Raw genomic sequence first — 27224 nt, forward strand, 5'->3', positions numbered from 1 at the left:
AAACAAACGTTTACCAATAAGCCTTTATTAATGTTCAAAACCTTACAAATAAGTAAACAATAACAAAAGTTTTAAATAAAACTCATATTAGACCGGGCACAATTACAAATATAACTTTATTTTTGAATACAATGGCATCAACATAATAAGTACCTAGGTGTTGTTGGAAATAATAATTATAAGTAACTTAACATTAAAATAGGACTGATGGAGTTATCTCCTAGCTAAGCTGATGTTATTATTATGATTACATTATATAACTTATTGAATTCCTGAAACAAAAAATCACATTTGAATGAAACAATAGCTCGAGGGTGAGCAGAGGAACTCGTTTATTTTCGCCTCGAACTCTTCGTACCTGGTAATACGACGAATTAATTATTCTTCCTCCTCTTCGTCTTCCTCTTCTTCCTCCTCCTCAATTTCCTCTTCCTCCTCTTCCTCTTCGGGTTCAGGTTCATAGACGGGTTCCTTGATGTCATCCTCCTCCACTACCTGTTTCTCCTCTTCACCCTCAGGAGATTCGGGGTCGCCGGTCTTTTTGCCTGGACGCTCACCGAACCATTTGGGCAGTCTTGCTGTTGGGGTACAAGAAAGGGCGTAATGTAGAATTCGTAATTGAAAAACTGGAAGAGAGGTGATAGAGGCTTATAAGGCTTAGGCTAATTTGGAATTTTGGAATGTTTTGCATCGATAACGCCAATTTGGATGATCAATTATGAATTATCTGAATAGTTTTCATAGTTCAGTTATTGGTAGCCTTATATGCCTTTTCTCGGTTGCAGGACATGAGCAGGCGATCAAGACTTTGCACCTTGGAATTGGAAATCAAAAGTAAGTTTTTGCAAATTAGTTAAGGAGTTTAGGGCATTCATTTCGGGAACAACATAAATAAAACAGACAACTGTCCTTTTAAAAATATGGGTCAGCAAAGGCTTCGTAATCGAGCTGCAGGGTGTGGAAGTTCCTGAAGAACTCTAAGGTTGTTTAAGCACCCTCCTGATTCTGAGAGATTTCAGGTTTCAAGCAATTTGTTGAATTTTGTTTCGTTAGTTGGTATTTTACATTTTAGTTAGCACATTTACGTTGGAGGTGCCAAAGATATTGAAGATATTGCAAAGAAATGAAGAGCAAAGCAAAAAGTGCATGTAGCGCAAAAGCAATATAATGTGCAAAATTAATTTACTTACTCTTTTGCCTGGAATCGAATTGACCAAACTTTTCTTTCCAGTTCTTTTCATTTGTTTCCTTAACAATGTCTTCATATCCCTGATAAACAAAATACAGGACATGTACTATAACTATATACAACGACTAATAGGGTAAATAAAAACATGCCATTGAGACTCACTCTTCGAAATAAACGTTTCTTCCCTTTTTAACCAATTGCTGTTAAGTTCTTCTAATTTTAACGCAGCAATGCCCTATGCGAAACCGTTTTAGAAGTTAAAAATAGAAGTTTTCCATTTGATTGTTTGTATTTTCAGTGGGGTTTCCAAGTGTGGAAAATGGTTCGATTAAAAAATGTAAAAAACTAGTGCTTCTTCAGCTTTTCGTGCACACACTTTTGTTTCATAAATGGTTACTCAAATAACGCGAAACTGAAAAATATGTCGGCTATAACAGAAAATCAATTAATTCGAGTCTGTACATTTGCGGAACTAATTAAGTAAGTGTGTAGGAGTTGAAGAGTTAATCGGTAAAGGGAACTAACCACGTAATAGTTATCGGAAGGCCCAACTGTACCTACAGTCAAAGCAAGGGTCTTGATAAATTTGATAAATTTAAGGCTACATGAAACATGTATTTATTTTATAGGTCTCTTATAGCCAAATATATCTATTATAATTTGAATATTAGATATAAATTTGCAGTGATTTGCAATCAGATGAACTAAATAATTAGTCCAGTCAGAATAGTCAGTCTCTTCAATAATGAAYCGAAAAGTTTCAGTRAATATTAMATTTTGGCATACAAAACACGCGTCTTTAAAATAAACTGCTCAACAAAATGAACGTTACACTGACAAATTTATCYTAAATTTGGAACTGGATAAACTCTGATTTCTTCAAGCGATTTGGTTTCTGTTCGAAGCGTTTTTTAGCCCCATTTATTTTCTGTTAGTCAATGTTTTAAAAAATAATTTTTYTTTWAAATTTACAGCTTACTCYATTTAATGAAAACACTAACGACATTAACWTTAATTTTTAAATAGCGCACCCAAATTTTCGCTTCACTTCTGAATTTTGCRTTAAAWTTACAATCGTCTTATRTCCATAGTCCAACCGTATCTTATGTAATGAGTATTTTGATAACGATTTTTTGAGATATAACAACTTTTTTCTTTGTTTGGCTTTTAGASAAAAAATGTGGTACGTTTTATTTACTTCACAGTTTCATTAGCGGCTCAGGTGCATTTAGCACAAATTAATGCARGGCTAAAAACGGGGGCGTAAGTASTGTGCARGAAAAAAATTATGGTTTTGATTGAAAAAAAATAGTTCAGTCAACTGAAATACTGAATTTTAATTAGTACGGAATACAAAGAGCTACTGAGCAACTGGAAACTTGAAGTTATATAAATGAGGTCAATTTATTCATTTAAAAAAATGAAAATAAAAAGGTGGGTTGCTGGTTCTATCTAATTTTGACATCGGTTCTTAGAAAGTGTCCATTGCAGGAGAGAGTTTCCGTAAAATTTGTTAAATTGTCAGTCAACAATACGAGCAAACAGTAGTACGGACAGTTATCGGTATCACATGGATAAATAAAAAGAAAACGTTGGTGTGCTATTTAAAAAGCCAAAGTTGAAGCTTCTAGCGCTTTTTTGAGCCACGTTTTATACTGGAAAAGTATTTGATCCTACAGAGATTACAAAATTAACCGTTTCGATGTAAAAACTATTTTTTACTGATGAATGATAAATAAAGCATTTATTTTAATCTTAATACGTTTTTAATGAAAAATGAAGTTGGGTTTTGACTCATCAGCTTGTAATTAGTTAYCGTTAGAAAAAAAWTGGCTTTCGATTAACACAAAAGATGGAACTAATTTCTATTGCAAACTAATTATTGCTTATTCACTTATAAGGAAGTTGTTAATATTTTATACTTAATTTGAAGCCTTCTATAAAAATGTATTTTTGAAGTTTAAAATATTTTACATGTACAAAGTGTTATAATTGAGATTTAATAAATCCCATCTTGAAAGGCTTCATTAATATTTAAATCCAGGAGATCCAGGATGTTGGAATCCAAGAGATAATTGACTTGCTTGCTACATTTGAATAACCCTTCATTACTTAATTCTTTCCTCACTGCTTAAATAATAAATAAGCACAATATTGATTATGTTTCCGTAAAATCGCAATTAATTATTTGAGCGAGAGGAATTAAAATGTGTATAATAAATCGTTGGTCACAATCAAGTAATTTTTTTATAGGGTGTTCTGATGAAAGTTATGCTTCGCTCATTTAATCTGTTTAAATAGATAAGCCAAATACTTACACCTTCGAAGAGCTTCTTTTTGTCTCCATATGATCGTGTGTCCACACGACGTTCATATTTGGAGGCTACTTGAATTTTAGGCTGTAAATATGAGCAGGTTGTAAATACAGTTGAAATTTTCTTTAAAAAATCTGGTTACTCACTGGGTATTTTCCGGTAAGGGCTTCAGGGTCGAGACCCTTCTTCAAGGCTTTGTGTCTCAGCTGTTGCTTCTGCCTTTCTTTCAATTCTTTAAGCTGCAGACAAGTAAATTTTTAATCGAAATGAATAAACTGGATATTTTAAGCTTACATCATAGTCCTGACGTTTCTGCCTTTCTTCCAAGTCGTATTTCTCAGTTTCTAGTTTAACGATGGCTTGCCATAATTCAGCGGCCTTCTCTCTGAGTTTTTCCACACCCAATCCGTCGATGCTCAAAGGCTTAATGCGAATGGAAAGTGAGATCTTCTTTTCTTCCTCCAGTTGTTCCTTTGTCTTATTCCTCTCAATTTGAGCGGGGGAAAGGTTAGCAGCCTGAAAAGCAAACAGCCCGTGAAATCAAATAGACATTTTTTTGCAAAGGCGATTTAGAAACAATCGACTCAAGCAGGCTTTAACATGTAGCCTACTTATGTTTGGAAAGGACCTGAAAATATTTTTTTAAACAGAGTTATCTCGCCCTTAGTCCGTTTAGGCCCTCGACGGGCATTCCATTATGGCCAGGAAAAGTTATTGACCATTGGAGTATTTCCAGACTAATGATTATAAAGATTTTGGTAGATTTATTCATATTTTTTGCTAGGTTCATTTAAAATCTTATTAGTTCTCGATTGACGTCAACTGCCACTTCGTTTTTCTTTATAGGACCATTAAATTTGACGAAACTTCTGACGAGACTGCCCGTCATTAATAAGATATGGGAAAAACATCGCTTCTTTTTATAGAGCAACCCTGTCAGAAAATATGTATCCTTTTACTGCGATGAGTCTGGAATATGTTGTTAAACAACATCGGAACTTAACAAGAGTCTATTAATAGATTCGTAATGAAAGATTAATACGGAAGTAATTAAATAAATTGGGGAATTTTCCTTCCAAGTCTGCACCGAACATATTTGAGGTGCTTTGGTTTGAAAGAAAGTTGTTTATGAGTAAAGCGTGAAATAAATTTGAAGAAAGCACGTGGTTTGAACTCGAAATTAGTATAATTTCGAGCAATAATCGGATTGTGCTAACTTGATAATAAAAGATAATATTTGGGAAGACATTAATTGAGTACGTTCTATACATCTTATTTAAGCATTTCAATACTTCACATCATTACGGCAAAAATCCGGCAATAAAAAGCGACGTTCGTTACTGAAACCTTCTGGCTTAAGCGGATTAGATTCTTTATCTAAAACATTAATTGCGCTTTGTATAACAAATATTGATATTTGAACTGATGCTGATTCACTGGATTTAACATGGAAGAGATAAACGTGTGTTTTTAACAGCTAATTGGGCAGCTTTCAGAAAAAAACATTTTAAGCATGTTTTTGAAACTCACGTTGGGGTCTTTCTTGGTAACGGTAAAGTTGGGTCCCTTTTTGTTGGCAGCATTCATTGCTTGCAACATTGCTTGGCGTTTCTTTTCAGCCTCCTCAAGACGCAGCCTCTTCTCCTCAATATCTAAAAAAAATATTCCAATAGATTATTTACATTTTTTTATTATATTTATTTTGATTTTTTGCATCATAATCATCATCATCATTGTGAAACTAACTAACGGCATTGTTTTTTGTTCTGTTGCTATTGATTCTTACTTGGTCTGAATTTAAACAACTTATTCACCTTGAAATCAGAAACTCGCATGGTCGTAAATACGAATAAGTCTTTATGGATAAAAAACAACAATTTAATTGATTAATAAAAAAAATTGATTAATAAAAATATTATAAATATCACTAAAACTATCGCCTTTCTGTAGACTTTGTCTGAATTTCATATGATATATAAGCCAACTTACCCTTTTGTTTCTTCTCTTCAATTTCACGTTGACGACGCTCTTCCTCTTGCTTCTTGCGTTCAGCCAATTTCTTTTCTTCTTCGGCACGGGTGACCTTCCTCTTGGCTTGCTTCTCCTTTAGCCTTTACATAATTTTGAATTATAAACGTTTAGTATTTTTTTTACCAAAAATATTTTACCTCTTGAGCTCGTCTTCCTCCTTGGCGCGCTGTTTGCGCCATTCCTGGATGTACTCGCGGAGTTGCTCATCTAAGTCAGATCTTTTCTGGTCCTGCTTCTTGATGAATTCTGGATCGCCGGATGGTTGTTCTCTAACAAGGAGAAATAATTATTTAGCAGGTTTGAACCGAGTAAGATTAAAACCAGCAGGAAAAGCGCCTTCTGTTGCACACGAATGCACCTCAAAAATGTTTTCGTTTGTTGTAAACCTGAAGTTTTTCAATTTGCGGAGTTTTGTGAAAAAATCATAATTTTTATATTGTCGCAAGGAAATGGGTTTCGATGCTTTTTCCAGTTATTTTGCCTAGTTTGCGGATTTAGCATGACTTTATTAAACGAAGATTTAATAACATAAAAACCGACCTAATCATAATTTAAAAAATGTGGAATGACTCACAATTTTCATGAACATTTTTAATTGTATGGTGAGCAATGATTGAATTTACTAATCACAGATCGAGACATCAGATGTTTGATATCGTACTTTTTTAATTCTATGACTATTCTTTTTTGTATAAATTTATATTTAGCGATTTTCTAGTAAATTAAATTTGGAAATATAACTTGAATTTTTCGCCCAACGATTTACATTCATATTTTTACAACTGAGTTAGCATTTCGCTTTCGACAATTATACAATTAAATTTACAATTTGTAATAAATGCCTTTGGAGCAACGGGCCTTTCTTTAATTAGCCGTATTAAATCGCTGCTTTGCTTTGTTATTTTCCTACACATTCAAATTATTAGAATAAAAGCAATTTTTTTTGCTCACTTGGATAATTGTTTTATTTTATATCGCGATTTGGTTAAATTATTCAAAAATTGCAAATTCTTACTATGAAAACAATAAATATTAATAACTGGAGGATTGCTTGGTTTTACTGGTAAATCAGTCGCTGTTACTTTACTTTATTTCATGGAAAAAAATTAGCTTTTTTGAAAAACTACCTTACCTTTCAGTTCGCCAAGAAATGCCTTATATTTTGAATAAAATAACACAGGCATTAATAAAGTAAAGATCGAAATTATAGAGCGTATTTTGAATGGCGCGATGCCAAGGATCAACTTTTTATTTTTGAAGGATGTTTGAAAAATCCATTACTTTTGCAGACAAATACTTAATTACGGCGAATATTTAATTAGTTCAAAAAATATATTTATTTTACTCAGCAGTGAAAACGTTTCTAATAAGAACAGATTTCCAGAATAAAAAGGATAATTTCGCCTTCAACTGGTTGTGGATAAGTTATGCTTTCGCTATTTTGGGACAGTGTTTGCCGTCTGAAGGCTAAATTTATTAAATCATGAATACTGAAACGGCCATATCTTTATCTCAACAAACTAATTGGATTATTTTTTTGCGAATGCTATAAAGGTTGTTTAAAATTTCAATCCGGCATAGTTTTCTGAATATATTTCTGCTGCTATTCGGTAAACTAATTTTCTTCTCTAATTCACACCTCCCTCATATAACAATATTCTAGTGAAATATAGTTACTACAAAGTTTCAATTACAACCCCGGCAAACTTCGTTTTTAACAGCTAAAAATTGAAGTATATATCGAGTTCTGTACGGATAATAGAAAAAAATTGCGTCAGTAATTAACACTCTCGGTGTTGCTTTTGTTTACCCATTTTGTCATCCAAAGTTATAATTAGGTGCAGCTCAGGTCAGATCCTGAACATAGATATTTTCAAAAGCAGTTATTTTTAAAACTACATCTGATGCTCGATTTTGTTATTTTTGTATCTATAAATGTTCAAGATATTTTTATCTGTGCTACAGCTGACTAATAAATTAGACAGGCGTTTTTTACATTTCACTCTATTATTGCCCCTGAAACTGTGCAGACAATAATAATAAATTGCAGTTTGTTGCACATTTAATTAAAATCCCATATATTTATTTAAACAGTTCACATAATGATCGCCTATATTTAGCCGCAGCTCTGATCTCCTGAAACCCTCTTCAAGTCAAATAACAAATGATATGAGACTTTTTCGAGAAGAACCCGCTCATAAATCATAGTTATAGCATCTAAAGAAATTTTCTGAATTTTTCTTGCCTCATTGTCCTAAAAGACAATTTGTGCCAGATGGCCAGAAGGCTATAGTCATTTTTCATATAAGCTTATTTTCCCCGTCCTATTTGAGATATGATATAGCACCATCGATTCAAGTTTTTCGCCCTTCACCAGAAGAAATCTGCCAGTTCATTGTCGAGTTTTCATTAAAAAAATATTATATAGTGAATTACCTCTTTTATTTTGAATCTTATGTCTTAAATATTTTAATAAAATCTCAGATGTATTTAAAAAGAAAGTGGGGATTCTGATTCTTTAAATACTGAAAGAACGTAATTAAATTCGCAACTAAGTTGTAAACCACTTGGTTGTGCATTCCAATTTTTCCAGAGTTTGCTGTTTTATAGAGAACAGAATTCGCGATTAAAATTTTGCTAATTTAAATTAATTTTATCATTCTTAGCTAAGATCGCTGATCGGTATAAATGTGTGCACAACTCTATCTAGATTATTCGTAATAATTTACTTGTGTTCGCTCATTTCTTTTGCGGGTTTGACTAGATGATTAATAAAGCACAATTATTTAATCAGACTTTTTTCAAACTTTTAATTTTTGTCGGCTCTTACCCAGCGGGGAATAAAGTTGAAAATATCTCACTGGTTAGAGTGTAAATTAAGACAATTGTGGTGTTACAGGATAGTAGACATACGATCGTGTACTTTGTTCGGTCATATTTTTGTATGATATTTTATATTTACATACAAGTGTTTGGCAAGGTTTTACGCAACGTCACACTACTAAAAAAAATAAAAAAAATATTGATGAAACATTAATCTACCATAAACTGCTATCGCTTAGTCAGTGTATTTCCAATTAAATTGAGACCAGAATTGTTACTTTTGTATTGAGAAGTACAAATCAAAAAATATTATTTTTGTATAACATTGTTTATATAACATATATTTACAAGAATCTATGAAAATTTCAAACTTTTAATGTTTCATAGTAATCAATAATTAATATAATAATAGAAATAGTAATAGTAGAAAAACTATTGGGAAACATTTATGTAGATGGCTTTAATGAAGAAATAATGTTAAATTTAAATAACAAATCGCAATTAGCCAAGCAGCTAGATGAATTATATACGCAACTTTTCAAACCATGAAAGTCAACAAATCTAGGTAAATCTTCAAACAAATAAGAAGTTGTTATTAAAAAAGTAGGTACTTTAATATTCAAAATGCTTCACACTGAAGTTGGAAAGAATCCATTACAAATAGCATAAGAATCACAAACTCACAAGAAGCAAAGCTGGAAGTCCTAAAAGCTTGTCATTGTAGCGCAATAATTTCCACAATTCATAAAGGTTTTTGTCCTCTAATATTTAACAGGACGGTTAGGAGCCTTCATGTTAACCAAAAAAATATCTCTGCCTGTCTGCCTTCTCTGCACCTTTTGATTGAAACATTACTCCATGTAATTGCAAGCAGGCCAGAACATGGCACAGAGAAAGCAACAGGGAAAAATCGGTAGACTGTTAGAAAAGTCACTTCAGTAAAAATCTCCGTAAACTGAAAACAGCAAAAATTCTCAAAAAACGCACAAAAATGAACCAGATTAGGGACATGGTTTGGCAAAAATCTAAAAAAAATCGAAGCATTCTCTATAGGGAACTTACTCGACTTTGGTAGTAGTGGTGGTGGTCCTATGGGGTACACGTCACAAGGGGGCAACGGGAATGCACGAAAAAGGAGAAAAATCAAAATGAAAAAATGGACTATATACAAAAAAAATAAGTGAAGTGTTTTTGTGTACTTTTGGATTTTTTCCATTTTCTACTCGTAGTTGAGTTTAGTTGTGTTTGTTTATACGTTTAGTCGCTTGTTTAGAAGACTTTTATTTGGAAAAACATTAAGTATCGGATTTTTCCAATTCAATGGGATGATAAATATTATTGGCAAAAGGTTTTCTAAATTAAATTTTTAGTTTTATTATTTTTGGAAATTATGTGTGTTGTGCAAAATATTTTGCATCAGTTTTACTACATTTGATATCCAATAATTATGATAAAGGAAATAATAAGTTTTAAAATAATAAGTTGGTGATACAATTATATTTTGATCAGGTGTTTTTGGTTAATTTTGAAGGAATTTTGGAAGAAATCACCTTTAATCAGACGTTCAAAGTTTATGTTTTGAATCAAAAAATTGCTCTAAAAATCGGTTATGGTTAACAATCTTGGTTACATTAATTAAAACTTTTTAAGTGATTTATATGAGAAACTAGCTCCAGGAACACCAATATTTAAATATTTTGAGTCATGCACTAATGTTAGTAATGGTAAATAACTATCTTTTGGTATATGAAATTTTGTATTTAATTTAAACTTAAATAAAATAATTTGCTTTGTAATCGGCAAATTAATAAACTGATTGTTGTTTATACCAATTTACTGAAAAAATTATTTCTCAATTAGTGATAACATAAAAAAAATGAAAAAAGTTAACATTGTGTTAAAACATGTAGGTACAGGTGAGTTATAGTTGATTAGGTATAAAAAGAGCACTCGGTGTAGTTTAGAACAAAAGTGTGAGTGAAACAAAACATTGATTACATTGTTTATGTAAAAAAAGTTTTAATTTTGTAAGTATTTTGGTTGTGTGGGTTTGTTATCACAGAAAAAGAAACACTGATGTTGGATGGTGGGTTGCACACTAGCCTACAGTGGGGTGGGAAACACATACGGTCTGCCTACAGTACTTTTCTACACTATACGTTCTAGAGATACAGGGGGTGATGTAGAAATAGTTTCTGTACAGGGGGAACGTAAAAAACTTACGTTTTTCTGTAAAGAGAAAATATTAAAGTATTACTATGAAGAGTTAACAGTATAATGGTTTGCTTTGGTTCATGGATGTATCTATGCCAATTGGTAATTGAAAATTTCGGTTAAACTAACTAAATGCTTCATTGTGATATTATTCAATATTGCTGATGAAGCAGTTAGAAAAGTGATGTGCCAATATTACTGTTGTTGTGGCGAAAACTGGAAGTATAATTTCGAGTAACATCTTTTTTGGTTTTTCCTTTTTTTCTACTTACGTCTCAATGACTTCCTCTTCCTCCTCCTCTTCTTCGCTGTAAAGAAAGAATAAATGATAGAATTATCTTGTGGTTCTACTCAATTTAGTGTTTAAATTTTCATTTGTGAGTAAGATATGGTACTTACGAGTAAACTTCTTCGTCGTCGGACATGACTGAAGGGGATCAAAACCTCTGGAAAAAAATTGAAGATTTAATTCGAATTTTATACCGCCGAATAACTAAGTATCTAGTTACTTATACTATAATTAATAAAATGACGATCAATTCAACTCATTGCGTTTTGTGGAGGTTCAGCTGATTCCCTTTACATAATATTTAAGGAAAGCCAATCCTGAAAGATGAAATTCAAACCTCCTCGACTCGGACTGTATTTGGCAACATCTATAGAGCTTTCAGAATATTTCAGTTATTTTCAGAACCGCTGAGCAGCAAGCTGTTTTGTGTTCTAAAAATAACGGACGTTTAACATAAACTGCTGACGACTATTTTGTAGCCAGTCGACGAAACTAGAATGAAGTTGTAAATGGCAATCTATGTCTATTTGCGAGCATGCTCTTGATTTGTGAACCTGCCGATCGAGATTAGAAACAGTAGAAGTTTGATACAAAAAATACACTAGGCGCTCTATCCTCAAATTATGTCGGCACTATTTTGAGCATTTTGGTTGAAATGTGAACATTTTTCATGTGGTTTATAAGGGTTCTTATATATTTTGGAAATATCTTCGTTATTTGATTATTTTACAGTTTTTACTAGTTCAATCAGCCCGGAAAAACTGCTTCAATTTCAATACCTTGTGAAACAGTGTATGAAAGCTGCCGTTGTTATAAATAGGTATGCAAGTTGCAAGAGGGAATTTAAAGTCGCTTGAGATATTTGCCACTTTTTGTTAGAATATTTTTTTTATTAGAGTTTCCCCTCACTTCCAATGTTCAGAGACAAAGGAAAAGCCAAACATAGTATGTAAATATTTAAAAAAATCAAAATGTCGCTTTAAAGTGTCCCATGTGTAATTAACTATGAATAAAACTGAGTTTAAGTCTTTAAACTGAAAATATGAACATGCCATTCTCATTCACACATTTGATATTATATTAGTATAAGCACGACAAATATGTTGTACTTTTGTAAAGATTTTGTATTCTTGCTCATGTATTCAGATATACGTAAACAATAGACGGCATTTGCTATTCTTTAAACGTTTTAAAATAACTCTGTTTTTCAAAAAAAATTTTAATCGATTCTAGCATAATAATCATTTGAAAATATGGGTAGAAATATGAACTATAAATAAAGAAGAAACAATGAATCTCAAATAGCAAGTTTTGCTAATCTAAGAAGAAACTTTTCAAATGTGTGGAACTTTAAAACAAATGAAAATGCAGCAAGAATAGTTTGTAACCTTCAGCATCTTGCCAATATATATATTTATAAAATATAAGTTTTTATCGAATTGTTGCGATGATTTCATTTGATTTTTAGAGCACTTAGGGTAGCAAACAATATGGTTTTGTAAATATTTTTAAAAGTTGACAAATTCAATTGCTGATTAATGACTATCTAATATTGCCAATCGAAATGCTTCAGTAACAGTGAGACTGCATGAAATGAAGACTCAAGTGTGAATGAAAAAGTTAAACGTTTTAAACTGAAAATATAAACATGCAATTTTCTTTCAAATATTTTACGTTCTATTTATCCAATCACAATAAAAATATAATATTTAAGCGGTATGGTTTTGTGAGTGTATTTATAGTTTAGTATAGTTAGTCATTTATAAATTTCAAAGCGAAATGCTGCATCATAATTTCTTGTATGAAAAACATACTCCATTGCAAAGTTTAGTATTTTCAGATAACATTAAATTTATACCAGTAAAGGCTTGTATACAAATAATATCAGATTCGATTCCAATTAGTTCGGCTGTAGAGAACATTCTAGTGCTTATTATTTTATTTAATTTTAATAACCGGATACGGTTCCAGCCTCCGGATACCTGTTTGAAATACTTCATACAGTTGGGTAATTGCTTTTCTGTCAGACTATTTAATGAAGGCTTTTCAACTCAATGTTTTCATGTTGTAACTGCCGGCAGGATATTATTAATAGTTCCAAAGCGGAATTGCACAATTGAAAAACAATTTAATAAAACTTTGGTTTCCTATGCAGTCCTGATATTTTGCGGAACGGACTAAGAAACCGACAATCGACAAATGTTGCTTGCCAGGCTGAAATTGAACTTTCATAGTTTTCCCTTTAAGATCTTTTTATTTCAATTAGCTCAGAACGGATAAAATGGTACTAAATTGCGCTCCTAATAGTCACTTCCCATGTACAAATTTTTAATTTCTTTAGAGTCGGGTTTTTTAATTTCTTGTTTCGAGTGTAGTCTGAATTGATGAAAAACTGGATATAATCTAGATAGAACAATATTCTCTCAACAAATATTATTGAAATTTAAGATAAATTGTGAGAAAAAGTGATTTTTCCTAATTGAGTGGAGTGGAAAATCATAGTGTCACATTGTAAGTATCTATTCGATAATTTGCGGGTCATAAATATTCAGATAAACCACAATAGTTTGAATGAAACCGCAGAAAATCTTCCCAGGCGGTTTTATTACTATTTTATTCCACAATTTTTTAGTAACTAGTTAAATTTAAGGCGTCTGAAATTTAAACGGCGAACTTAATTCAACTGCCGAGCTTTTCAGTTTAAGCTCTTTCAGAGTGAAATTTTCCTGGTTGGAAAATGGAAAATTTTATTGCTTTGGATTAAGCTTTCAAAATTTATGAAATCCTGATAGGCGGCGGCACAAACTGAGGAAGGCGGACAACCTGCCCATGTTAAAAATAAAGATACTAAGATAATAAAGATATATTTCTTTAATAAAGATATTCAAGAAGATTATTTTATTAAACGTTAAAAAACCTATTTGTAATTACAGAATGTATCAATGGAGCTTTAATTAATGGATTTATGAAGGTACAATATTTTTAATACAAAAGTCTGCTAAGCTGCGAAACGTAATTTTAATCTTGCATGAAAGGTCCCAAAGGTTGAAAAATCTGTATTAAATATGTAGGTTGTATGTTGTTCGCAATTCTTGTAAATATTTGAAAACATGAACAGAAGTTGCAATAGTTGCGGGAAAAGCATTTAGCTCAACTATCACTTTTATGCTTTTTAAAATATCCAACAAAATAATGATCTGGATATGTAAATTTATAATAGATATTTGCAGGATAGACTGAGATTTAATATTTGCAGGATAGATTAAAAATTTGTATGTGAAAACCGGTTTTGCTTCAAACCTTGCTACAGATTTCAGTGGGACCCATTATGTTTCATCCGATCAAGCATTTTTCATAAAATGGAATGTTTAATGTTCCATGTGTTCGTTAAAGTGATCTAAAATTCCTAATCACTCGGACTAGCTACTATCTTTACACTGGGAGAGTTTTCAGTTGCTCAAGCAGTGAAGGTTACTCCAAGTGCAACGCAATACCCTTAAAGGATCCCTCAAAGGGAATTCCCAAAGGGTTAGAAAAGTAGCAGGAAACTATAACAGTGAAACAGTAAACTGCGGCACTATTTTCCCTGCTTCTATCGATTCAAAGCGTTGGCATAAACGCACCCCCGACATGTTAGGGTTGACTTCAAAACGTGAATTTATATCGTTAAACAAGCTCGACTCAGTGATTGAGAAAACAATTTTATAATACAATAGTATAACAATCCTGAACAATATTCTACGCATCTTGAAGGGTAATAAATGCCTTATGCAAGTGAAGAATCAACATTCTTACACCTTCAATCATAAAAATGCTTAAAGTTGCGCAGCAGTATAGATGGTTAATTAGTTCGGGCTGAACAAGGCAAAAAATTGGGTCTAAATCATAAAATAACTGCAATTAAACCAATTAAAGCAAGTTTTTATAAGAAGACCGTAAAATTCTATGATTTCTGAAAATTACAACTGAAACCTAAAGCCCATAGAAAATAGTTAAGTGAAACAAGATCGGTTGATATTTGGGGCGTTTCTAATTTTACTTTATTTTTTTAGCAAATTTGCTTTATGTTGCGATATTCCTATAAGTAGCGAATTACTCAGAAGGTTGTTGAAACGCTGATTAGAAACACATAAACTCTGCCTTACTCGCTTTGGATGATTTTTCACCTTCCCACACTGCCACCCTACTGGAAAACTCACAAGTCAATTGAATCGAAATTTTGATTAACAAAGTTTAGAAAATTAAATAAGTTTGTATCGAGAACGTCAACCAATTAACTTGATTTATTAAAAGTTTGTACATTTTTGCCTCTTGAAGTTTAATTAGAAATTCCATCCATAAACTCTCCTGCTCAAAGAGTTAACTTTTCTGTACCCAATATTTTATAATTATTTCTGATCATGGAAACTGTACATTAATATGTACGACAAGCAGCCGAATAATTATTCAATCACTGTTCGGGTCGGGCTTAAATTCGAACCCCATTATAGGGCCAATTTAAATCCATCCCCTTTGTTCAGAAATGCCTCGTTTATTTCCGCACGACCCTTATGCAGGAGGGGCAAACTTGTTTCGTCATCCCAAACAGGAAAGCAGAAAATAGATGTAAGTCTCATGACCTAAATTGGGTTTTCATGGGCTGAAAGGGCACTTGTGGACAATGATATATGAATATCCAAGTGTCCTTAATTAATTGGGTTCATTTCAATTAGCCAGACGTGGTTTAATTTGATTTTCAACATGACCTGTTAAAGAGAGCCTTGCCTTCAGGAAACCCTCGCTAAGTAGATAATGAGATGGAAATGTAAATATCTGTTAAAAAGATTAAAATGTAATTATATTTTGAATTATATGGTGTGGTGTTGGAACATTTTATAGAGGAAGAAAAGCTGCTGTTGGAAAGTAAATCAGACAAATAGTTTAATCTATCTAATTTATCATGGGGATTTATCAGCACTCTCGGCGCGTTTTCCAACCTCCAACCAAGAAATTGTGAACGTGGAAAAATTGCAAAATATATTCCGCATAAAAAGCTTAATTTTTGAAAGCAGCGAAAGGTGCAGATAAGCAAGCATCTGTTTAATTAGTTTAATATGTTTGTAAATTAATAATCGTTTTTTCCGGAATAATATTTGTTTGCTTACTTGAGAACCATCCCTTCAAATTGCGCCTATGTATGAAAACAATTATATATTTTATAAGGTTATATTGTTGTCATAATATGCAATATTTAATGCAAAAAATAAATAAAAAGTGATTTAAATACAGTATGAAAAACAGATCATGTAGTGTTCGATAGCACACAATTAAGAAAATTATAATTTGTTGAGACGTCAGAGTTTTCATTTTCATTAACAAATTAATTTTGATTAAATTTTGTAATGTAATTAATATTTACAAATTAAATTTGCTGTAAAACCTTCCCAGCTTCAACTTCGTCGATTTGATGTTGATATTTGAATTAATCGGAAATTAAATTATTGAGTTTATCAGCTTCAATTTATATCTTACAGAAATCTACCAGCTATTTAAAACTTCTCGCCTTCAATACAAAAAAATTGTAATTAAATTTCTAATATACACAAGAAGTTTGGTTGGTCTTTCAAATTAAAAAAAATATTTAGCTTCAAATTGCATTTAATTATAATGATATGTGTGTGTTTTATCTCAGAATTTACTTGCTCACTGTAGCCAATTTTCACAACTGGACCAAAAATTATTCTAATTTTAAATAAATAAAAAGATTTACGTGTTTGGTGACACCATACTAAATATATTTAAATTAATAAGTTTTTACATATTAATAACACTCAATACTGAAATATATTATTTCCATGTTATGTTCAAACAACAAGCGTGTAAATTATGCCATCAAGAGGCAAAGAGTCCTATTGTTTGTTTTAATAAATTCTAGTTTGCTTATTTTATTTCGATACTATCTACAGGAAATACACTTAGAAGATGAAACTGAGCCGTTATTGATATTATTTTGCCATGCAAATTTTAAACCTGGAAAATTTTAACTGCTTAATTAGACGCCCTACTATGCACGGTAACGTTCATCGTTATTTCATTTACTAGAATAATTCCTCGCTGATTTAAACATAATGTATATTCAGTAGATAAATACCTTAAGCCTGAAATTTTAAAAGATATATTATTACTAAATAAAATTAACATCGCTAGAACAAGGAAAAATTGCCGATTTTTTTTAAATTTTCACGGTTTCTTATAGAGTCAAATATAAATGTTCTTTCTCAAGAATTTATGATTTCCTGCTGAAAGACGCTTCCGAATTTTGCCCCTCCTGCAAAACGAACATGAGCTCTATAACTCCACTCTCAACAACCAACTTCAACCGTAAAAACTCCCTCAAATTTCTGTTTCCTTTATATTGGAGCCTCTTTTGGCACCCTTAGCTGCACTTCTGAGCTATACACGGTCCTTTGAGTACGAAATGCTACGTTTCCAGGCTGTTGTAATGAAAGCAGGCGATCTTGCCATTTCTGATATTCTGATAGCACTTGTGCCGTTCCTCCACCTTGTCCTCAAACTTGAGGCTCTATACAATTTCGAACTTCCCTCAAAATATTAAACGCGACCCCAATATAAAGGGTTACACCCCACTCTTGCTAGTTTCCTGATAAATGTAGCTGAGCAGCGCTGCTTGACTCTAAGGCATAGCGCGCTGGATTGACAAAAGATCGCTGTTCTGGTATGATTTTCCAGGATAAAACTGGAGTAGATCAAATTTGACTCATTAATTTTTTAATGAAAAGGAAGGATTTTTGTACATGTTGTTCTCGTGCGCTCTACGAGCTAATAAGTGACTTTCAAAAGTACATTTCTCGGATTTGCTACTAATACTTTCCTTCATTTATTTCGATTTAGAAATTCGAGAAAGTTTCTTGTAGCTGTAGTAAGCTGGGTCTTGATAAAATTATATGCAATCCTTTGTTTCTAAAACTGAAAGAGAAATGGCAATATCAGGCCCGCATAAATGGAAAACTGTATGTGGGCAACGGAGAAATTATTTTCCTTTCACTGTTAAGGGTGAACGAAGATACAGTAAAGGGCTGTGCAACCCCGGAACTTGCTATGGGACATTGTTAGGCAAATTCACGAAAACATCGAGTAAAAGGAACACATAGAGTTTGGGGTGTTTCCAACGCTGCATGTAGATATTAGAGACTTTCTTTTCATTATTTATCTGTCGCTGACCCACATTTTTTAACTGACGCTCAAGTGGCGAAGCTTTAGTAATCCTCAGTGAGTTTTGCATTTTTTGCACATTTATTGCACTATTGGAAACCTGCCTGCAGTAAACTGAATTGTAGCTGACTAATCCAGGCTGGCGCTCTAACATTATGTGCCATTTATGTTCTCCTATTCCTAGAAGCTGAGTTAGAGCTATCTGAACTTTCGAGACCATTTATTAGACATACCGAAGGTTTGCTCTAAAATCGACTTTTTATTGGTAATTCGTTGTTGAAGGGTGTATGTGTTTTAAGCTATGAATTTTCAGTTGATTGACTGATTTCTTATAAATGTTCACAAAGTGATTCGAAATAATTGGGCCAGTTACAGGATTTTTGCAGTGTTTTAAATAGTGTTTCTATATGGTTAGGAAGATTTAGTTCTAATAATCAAACAGTGTAATTGTTGAGTAGAGCTGAATCAAAATCTATTTCATTAAAGAACGCGTGCATAACAATAATTTTACCCTTAGCTGGTGAGCCCTTACTATATATAAATAGTTGCTGGGCTCTAAGATCCTACAAAACATGGAGGAATCTTTATAGTATCAGGAAACCATAAATCTCCGGCAGAACTGAAGCTATGTAGCTCTATAATAGGGACGTACTGACTCTCTGAAGGAATATGGAGCAATTTCGGACAGCTCTATGAAAATATCAGGTAGTCGGAGAGCAGAAGTGCTGCAAACATTATAGAGCAATATTCGGCTCAGTTCTATAGCTTGCTTTGATATATCCAAACATGTCGCACATACGGCTGAGTATTTCGAACTTCGAATTTCAATGGTTGGTGAACACGTGAAAGGTTTGAAAATGAACGTCCAAACTTGACCCTAAGGTCAAAGTTTGCCAGGTAAGGTAAAATCTTGAAAACAGAGCGAACAGGATAGCATGGAGCAACCGTGAATATTGCGTGGGAAATAAAACCAGAGAAGCTGTTTAGCTATGTGAATGAATTATTAGCGCAATCATTCAAAAGCAGGCTACTGAAATAATCGACCTGCTAAAAATAATCCGGCTGTAGGCCGAGTATTACTTCATTTCCACATTTTTATGTGTAACCTGAAGTCAGAACGATGTTATAAATAACCGGGGATTTGCTTCGAAAATAGCTATCCAAATCACCGCAATTGTGAAACATCGTTTGACGTTAACCGTTTTAAGATGTGCGGATCTGTTTCGTAGATTTTACATCATTCCGAGGAATAGAGCATTTGAGCATGGATTTATCGACGAGCTAAAACCGTTTTTGCTTTACATGCCTTTCCCGGTTAGGGCCTCAAAATTGGGGAGAAGTTATCCAGTTCCTGGAAATGGACATTTATGGATGCTTAGAGCGTTAAGCAAGCTTCATACATATTTTTTTACGATTTTCAGCTGGCTATGCGTAACTTATTTTAAGTCAAAAACAGCCTATGCTTAAGATTTTCATACCTGTAGGTTAAGGACTACAGAGTTCAGGTTACAGTCAAATCATTAAAAACCGAATTTTTTTAAGTGTTAAATTTGGAAAGTAAATGACTACCAAGGTTACCCATATAAGGTTCCGTTTTTCACCTGAATGGTGATGTAGATCTAGAAATAACACAAAACACTGATAGACACAATAACAGTTAGAGTAGGATTGATTGAAATACAGCAGGAAAGTCAGACAAAACGCACACAAAAAAACTTACAAAGAACAAGGAAAAATATGGCGTATCCAGGAGCACCACTTAACTCAAGGAGCCCGCAGTGACTGCTAACGAAATTCCTGAAAACCCCACAGGAAAACGGACCTTAGCAGGAACGGCGCACGCAACTGAAATGGAAATCCTCCCACGGTTTCGAGTTATTTTGGAAATCGCAGATTTTTCGGGTGGCAGGGAGTTACGTTACTTATGCGAGAAACGATACGCGGTACATTTTTGGCCACAGATTTGACCTGTTTGGAATATCTCAACTGCTCTAAATTTTGTTTCAGGAATCGATGTGTTTATATTGTTTTTAAATATAACGCAGATTTCATCCTTAATATGCCTATAATATGTCATAGTCGGAGAACTACTAACTAAGTTACTGCAGCTAAAGTTAACTAAAATTATCAGCAAATAGCTAATATTCGGCGGAGTGTTTTTGGGAAAAAGTTTTCCAAATCCGGTTTGCTTAATTTATTTACACAGGGTGATCCGAAAATAAATTACGACCACCAACTTAATGCTGGTTTTCAAAATAGTGAAGTTTAACGGAACGAGAAAATATTTAAATTCCTTGATTTGATGGATATGGCGATAGAACTCATATCCAAATAGAAGCAGCTCAATTATTTAATAAAATACACCGAGACCGTCCCCTTATAAGGAGGTGATTAAAATAAAAGCTAAATTCAGAGAATTTGGTTATGTAAGCTTTTTATGAACTATTGAGATAAACTGGTTTAAAAATATAAGGTTTTTTTTGAAAAACGGGACAAAGATAACTTGAGTAATTAGAGAAAATACGAATTAATTATACTCGGCTTAGCCTCGGGCGTCAATTTTAAGCAGTGGCGGAACATCGACTTTCCTCGTCTCTTGTACCGTAATATACTGTTAAACTCTTTCTAGACGAAACTTTGCTAGTTTAAATGAGATTTTATGAATTTTTAAACATATGACACTTACTCCTGCAAAATCAACTAATTTTTAAAAATTTATTGCCTTATCCTCGATGATGGTAGCAAATCGAAACTTTGGCAATTCATGAAAGAGACTTTGCCTTTTACAATAAAATCCTTGAAAAAATTCTCGCTTAATTCTCACTGAAGATGCGAATTTTCAAACATAGAAGGACATTTTCACTCACGAGAAACTAACCAATTTGTGCAAGTTCCGTTAAAAAATCAGTGTGAAATTTCTGATGACGGTAGCGAATAGAAACTTTCAGGAAGTTTGAAGCGGATCTTGTACTCTCCAAAGAAACTTTCGGAACGTTTCTTGCTTAATTATTGCTTCAGAAACACATTTTTGAGACTTTTGTACCTAAAAAATTTTAAGAGCTTTAGTAAGCAAAAGGAAAAATGGTTCCGAAAATCCAAAACAAGATCCTTATCAATTATCAAAAAAGACATAAACAGAAAGAAACGAGAAAACGCAACACAAAAAGTGACTAAAATAAGAGATAGCGATGGTATAATGGTCGACAACCCGACGGAAATAGTAGCTGCTGCTGAAACTTTATTTTATGTTTTTTTTGTTTTTGTTCTATTTGTTTTCCGAAAAACGGCATTATTGTGGCTCCCTGGATTTTTTGAAGTATGAAATTTTTGAAATTCAATTGCATATTTCACTTAACAAAATATGAAGTCGCCTAAAATGAAGTTAAAATTATGTACACACGTGCGACGTTCAAGTTAACGTTAGATTTATTTACTAATTTTAGATTTAAAATAAATTTCATTCTCTGGATTTGTCAGAAAGTCACTTATAAGCTCCACTTTTCAACATGAATTCCTTTATTAAATTTTTGTTCAGAACCTTGAAGTTTATAAACTATTAGCGAATGGAAAATCGTTTTTACTTCACTTTGTTATAGATAAGCATGTTGGTATTAACTTTTCTGCAAAAGATACTGCCAATATCTACAAATGATTTTATATGAATTTAGTGGATCGTCAGTCAACTTTTCAGCTTTCATTTTCATAACTCTTCTCCTTTTAATGTTCGTTTAAAACTTTTATTTCGCATAATGAGTGCCTGCCTTCACTTCTTTTCTCAAAAATTCTCGTTTCTTACACATTTTAGTTGCATGCCTCTATATACGAAACGATTATTCATCATGCTATTACTCTGTTTGTTGACGTAAAATTAAATTTTATTTGACAAATGTGTTTCAAATAGGTTTCACTGAAATTCCGGCTAAAATATTCGATTCAAAGAACGTGAAATGTTCATCTTTTCTGTTTTGCTTACAATAACTTGATCTATTTACCGAATTGTCTGAATTTTGGCACTAGAAGCGACCGTGGGTTATTATTGAAAACGCCTCGGATAATTTCTATTCTATAAATATCTGAGCGCCTTGTTTTAAACTATTATAACATCGTTTAAACCATTTATATTCAGTAAATACTCAATAATTTAGTTTTATCATTTATTTAGGACTATTTAATACCATTTAAACAAATATTCAAAACAAAACGTCGGTTAAGGAAGCCTACTTCTTTTACTCTTTGTAGGTCCAGGGCCTATTTTTTCACCTCCTTTTCTTAATTCCTGTTTGAGAAATTGGTTGCAAATTTCGATTTGGTCTAGCCAACGAAAATAAATTGTCCTTCTATCTCAACACAATGTTCTCCTCAGAAGTTCAGTCTTTTATTGATTTCTGCAATGACGAATTTAATACCTACTAACTAGTTTAGCTTTGCCTAGTAGAATCCTTGGCAGCTTACAAAGCAGTCTTTTAAAAGTGAACTGTTCGGCTTAATCTATCGGTGGAGCTGCATTGTATATAAAGTGCAAACACGTGCAACGAGCTGATGCTAATCCTGCTCCTAAATGAACATTTTTGAGCAGTTAATGAGAAGCAAACACTATAATGAATTGGCTATTATTATAGGTTCATTTTCATGGTAGTCGGCAAATCCAATCAGAAAGTCTGGCACTTGCTTAAGTGGTATCTTCTTTGCCAAATGCTAAAATATGTTATCAAACATGTTAGTTTGGTGTAAGTAATTGCATAAAAATAACATTATACGTTGTACAGCAAGTATTTACAAACGATTTTTTTCCTACAGTTTTCACTTACTTTAATTTTCCTCCTGCATTTACAAGGCTTTTTTTTCTTTCGAAATTTTCGAACATGTTTCTTTTTTCGCACATTTTCATGTTGGTCTTCGCTAGCTTGAGGAATAACAGTCTCAAGCGTTTTGTTTAGAGTTAACATGTCTAGGCTGCCATTAGCGACATTTCTTTTCGTATCCTCATAGATTTTCATTTCTTCTTCTCCAAATGTTTTTCTTATAGCTTCACTTAAATATTACAATAGTTTAGTGAGATTTTGTTGCGAGTCAAAATAACTCGTCGAACTTTACAATTATTTTTTAGTTCGTCAATATTTAAATTCCCAGTTAGTTAGTTCATGTTTGGCAATTTTTTTTGTGAGTACTTCCATAACTCCACTGTTAGCAATCAATTCCAAAAACACAATACATAATTCAGAATTATAAAAACATTAAAACTTTAAATATTGAAACTAATAGACTGAAGTGCAAATATTTTATCTGCTGTAGAATGCGAGAAGGAATTTGGCAATAAATGAAAAGCTAAAGGGCTAACAAAAATGCCATCAATGGATACTGAAATTGTAACTATAGGCTAACAAAAATTTAATGAAATAAACTTTGGTTGCAAAAATATAGCATAATTACTAAACTAAACATAATTAAAATTTACAAATGTATTGTGTTAGTTATTTCTAAATAGAGACTTACTCTTTAGGCTCCTTGCAATAATTAAGGATTATGTATAGAATACTACACGGCACTTGACAACATTCATCAGCGATAACTTTTCGATTTTTCCGGTCCATTGGAACAACTAGAAAAAAATTACAAACCCAGATAAGTTTACTATGTCGACACCAAATTAATGCCGAATAATCTAGAACCATGCTTACGTCCAGAAATTTTACTTTTCCTGCTAAGTATTATTTTCTGAAATCTTCATATCAATTTGGAAAATGTGATTGTGATATTTTTGATGCCCTAGTCGGGACTTACAAAAAGAGTCGACATTTTTGGATTGTGGAATACTTACTTATTTCAGTCATAAATTATTACGTATTTTAATTACATACCATCCGCGGGTCCATAAAAAAATTGGCAAAAGTCGTGCAGTTGTTCAGTAAGTTTAGGACCACAAAATGTCCCAGGTGCTCTGAACGGCGAATTTGATTCCATGGATTGGCAATCACTGACTTCTAAATTTAGTACTATTTGTAAAGCAATAGTCGTCGCAAAAGTGCGAATTATCATGTTAGTAGTGATCCTAAAACCAACATTGTTCAAAAACTTTTTTCAGAAATTCAATTTTCTAATATTTTGAAGGCAAAGTAGTTTTCAGAAGCAGTTGAAAGTGGAATTTCTGAATGGAAAGGAATATTGATTAAAAACTAAAGTGGGTACTCGAAGTAGTTTTCATAATTTATTACATATTTCATTAACACTATTACAACAACCCTATGAGTAAAAATTGAAACTAAATTTCTGGATCTATTGTTTATAGGATGCCAGCCGCATTTACTTACTCATGTTTAAATTCAGAAATCACACAAAACATCTTTGTACATTTCAAGCCATATTTATACTAGAGTAAACTAACAGTTTTGCTCATATTTATACTTGGCCTTCCATTCAAATTTCCTATTAACTCCTAATCAACCATAACGTATCAAATAACAAAAAATCGTTTTCCATAATTCAAATTTTCTGACATTACAATAACCAAATTTATTTATAATCTGTTTAATTTTCCGGGTCGGTATCAGATTACCAACACCGGAAATTCTCAAATTATCCGATTTTCCGCTATCTTTCTACCCTCTTCCTTTGTACAATGCCTCAAAAGAAAATAAGCAAATCTCAAAGGGGAAAAAATCGTATTCTTTGTGGTTATTCACTTTTCGCCAGTGACTTATTACTTCTCCTTTTGTTGGCATTTAAAACGCATATTCAATTTTTTATTCGGTTTATCCAGGCATGTATTTCTCTTTAGCTAAAATGTACTCTTCCTAGCAAGAATACTTTGTAAGGAATATCATTTCCTTCATTAATCTCCAGCTAACGAATCGATCATTAGAAATGTACAGTAAGAATGAGTGTTCTGGAGGAAATTTCCTAAGGTTCAATGTTTTATTTCTTTTTTTGGCAAAACATTCAACTACGTGAAATTTTAAATTTTGCTGCGGTTTGCTATTATACAATGATGACACAAAAATAAGTTTACTATTACTTCATCCTTAACATGCAAACATCAATTTCATATTTATTTTTTTAATTCTAATAATGTCACATGATTGTTATGATTACAAACGGAAAATGCAACGGTCAGACAAAAATATATTACATAAATTATCCTGCAAGTTCAATGTTTAAAAAGTCATCAAGGTAATACGGCTCTATGTTAAAAACAATCCAAGCATTCGGCTCTTATATTTTGTTCATGATCTTTTCTCCTATTCTATGTTTATCGATTTAGAAGGGATGGCTTGAATATAACTTTTTAATAAAGCGAAAAATGTACCTTCTCCCATAAAGTGATTATTTTTTATGTTTTAAAAATTTAGCTAGTTGACAAAAACCACCATATTCTTTTGAACACGTTTAACCGCAACAAAATGTTATAACACATTATATTGCTGAAACGGCACTGTTGGCTGCAAACGCCGCAAATGTTTTCAGTTTGCCTTCTCTCTACTTTTATAACAGCGTAGGAAAACTCAGTTTTTCAAACTTTTCTCCAAATTATAATATTATTCAATTCAGATCTTTAGCTTTTTTACATTTTGTTGTAGTATTCTGAATACTTGGTTTTATAAGTGTTCCATAGGTTTTGAGTTTCATCGTCAGTAAATGTTTTGACCATTCTCGTTATCTTCTTCCCACAGTCTCATTGACTTGTACTCCCAGATTTTCTCTTATTTCGTTAACTTCTATTCTGCCCCTCGAGTTTTTCTAAAAAAAATTGTTGCGATAGATTGTATTTTTTCTGCCTTACTATTTAGTATTAAATAGTTTTACTATTTGGACTATTCGCCTTTTTTGCTATTTTCCTCATGCCTTTTTCAATTGTTGTTAATATGTGCTTGTTCAATTATTTCTCTATTAATGTTCACGTTTTCTTCAACGGTTTCATACCCGTTGCAGACTTCTCTGTGGTATATTATATTGATTCTGAGTTGAAGATTTGCATCAATTTTTGGGTTCCGTTGGAAAAAAAACCGAAATTTTCAATTCATTTCGTTTCGGAGAAAGTCGTCCTTGTAAAATTACAACAAGTTGAAATTTCCACATTCAAACATTCACTTTTTAACTCGTAATACTGTATTTCCTATTTGTTTCCACCATTCTAGATCTTTTTCATGTTTTATTGCTTTTGTTTATAAATAAAATTTCTTAATTAAAATTTTTATTGGTTCCTTTAATACGGTTTGTCATTCTTCTAGTATATATGTGGGTGTTCATTTTTCTCTCAACCTTTGCAATCAGTTCTTAATTTTTTAAATGTCTCTAGCTTCTCGATGATATTCGCCAACAGATACTACACACTTTTTTTGTTAAATCTTTACTTTCTGTCTCATGTTTCATTAGTAGGACATGTTTTCCGATTGCAATTTTTTATAGTTCATTTTTTATTTATCATTTCTATTGCTATTTTCTCGCAATCAGGTGAGGTGGCGTTTATTAGTTTTCGAATTGCTTCATCTAACGCGCTTATTTGTGTTGGTCGTATATCATTTTATATTTTTGTGTCTTATCTTCCAAGTAAAGGCTACCTTTCTCTTTAAAGTTCTTCAAAATATTATTTCTAACATTTTATTATGTTTCATATTTGATTATTCACTGTCGGAGAGTCTCATGTATATTATTTATTTGAATTTTGCTTAGTCTGATACTTCAACGATTCTTTGTTGATCATGTCTGCTTATTTTAATTTGCTCTATTTGCAGTAGGCTTTAGGGTTCGAATAATGAAATAGTTAAACATTTAGTGTGATTAGATAGATTTTGGGAGCATATTGAACAAAGTCGATCTTGTGGGAATCATATCAGAGCCGTCAGTATATTTGGATTCGACTCATAAAGTAGAGTTAATCGGAAAATGATATAATAATAGGCGCTCAATATCGAGAACTTTACCGGTTTACGTTCAAACGTTGGCTGGTCGGAGAAAAACCTTTTTATAAAAGTACAATAAGTCTCAGATAGGAAAACGATAAAAGTTAATTTGAAAAATTGAACACAGTACAGTTTGGAAGAAATTATCGGTTTTATTTATTGATGTGGTCAGTCGAAATTGTTTTGCCATCAGTTTGGATTAGATGTAGAATAAGCATATTCAGAAAACAAAATATGAGGAGAAAATAAAATAA

At 32.3% G+C, this 27224-nt stretch overlaps 3 protein-coding genes across 8 annotated transcripts in view; 1 reads left to right on the top strand and 2 right to left on the bottom strand.

The window, feature by feature from the left end:
• LOC109546187 (ras-related and estrogen-regulated growth inhibitor) overlaps positions 1-27224 on the top strand; it is a 128590-nt gene that overhangs the window by 2358 nt on the left and 99008 nt on the right. Inside the window, exon 2 of the mRNA XM_048668150.1 lies at positions 786-834. The gene's annotated coding sequence lies outside the window, so the exon portion shown is untranslated. The remainder of the gene's footprint in view (positions 1-785; positions 835-27224) is intronic.
• LOC109546180 (troponin T, skeletal muscle) lies at positions 88-19900 on the bottom strand. Of its 6 annotated transcripts, none has more exons than XM_019917036.2 (14): positions 19794-19900; positions 10972-11018; positions 10845-10880; positions 10582-10587; positions 9421-9447; positions 5673-5804; positions 5494-5615; positions 5035-5156; positions 3799-4020; positions 3651-3743; positions 3508-3588; positions 1191-1269; positions 359-626; positions 88-272 (listed from the first exon to the last, which is right to left on the bottom strand). In XM_019917036.2, exons 2-13 carry the CDS (start codon positions 10995-10997, stop codon positions 379-381), a joined length of 1194 nt encoding a protein of 397 aa, XP_019772595.1. In that variant the 5' UTR covers positions 10998-11018; positions 19794-19900; the 3' UTR covers positions 88-272; positions 359-378. The 6 variants fall into 6 exon arrangements, with proteins under 6 accessions (XP_019772595.1, XP_019772597.1, XP_019772596.1 ...); XM_019917038.2 differs by having other exon boundaries at positions 359-578; positions 19794-19899; XM_019917037.2 differs by lacking the exon at positions 10582-10587.
• LOC125505099 lies at positions 22241-24423 on the bottom strand. Its single transcript, XM_048668159.1, has 5 exons — positions 24382-24423; positions 23932-24122; positions 23567-23672; positions 22882-23104; positions 22241-22768 (listed from the first exon to the last, which is right to left on the bottom strand). Exons 1-5 carry the CDS (start codon positions 24411-24413, stop codon positions 22667-22669), a joined length of 654 nt encoding a protein of 217 aa, XP_048524116.1. The 5' UTR covers positions 24414-24423; the 3' UTR covers positions 22241-22666.

This window comes from Dendroctonus ponderosae, unplaced genomic scaffold, assembly GCF_020466585.1.
Source record: "Dendroctonus ponderosae isolate FM_Combo_2020 unplaced genomic scaffold, Dpon_F_20191213v2 Dpon_F_20191213_7, whole genome shotgun sequence".
In the NCBI taxonomy this organism is placed as follows: Eukaryota; Metazoa; Arthropoda; class Insecta; order Coleoptera; family Curculionidae; genus Dendroctonus; species Dendroctonus ponderosae.

Excerpts from the sequence above, each read along its gene's own strand:
- LOC125505099 (XM_048668159.1), bottom strand. The coding sequence starts at position 24,413 with ATGTTTTGTGTGATTTCTGAATTTAAACATGA. Across the intron at positions 23,673-23,931 it reads TTTTTATGGACCCGCGGATG|TTGTTCCAATGGACCGGAAA; the intron begins GTATGTAATTAA and ends ATTTTTTTCTAG. Across the intron at positions 23,105-23,566 it reads TATTGCAAGGAGCCTAAAGA|TGAAGCTATAAGAAAAACAT; the intron begins GTAAGTCTCTAT and ends GTAATATTTAAG.
- LOC109546180 (XM_019917036.2), bottom strand. The coding sequence starts at position 10,997 with ATGTCCGACGACGAAGAAGTTTACTC. Across the intron at positions 5,157-5,493 it reads TGAAGAGAAGAAACAAAAGG|ATATTGAGGAGAAGAGGCTG; the intron begins GTAAGTTGGCTT and ends TATTTTTTTTAG. Across the intron at positions 3,589-3,650 it reads CCCTTACCGGAAAATACCCA|CCTAAAATTCAAGTAGCCTC; the intron begins GTGAGTAACCAG and ends TCATATTTACAG.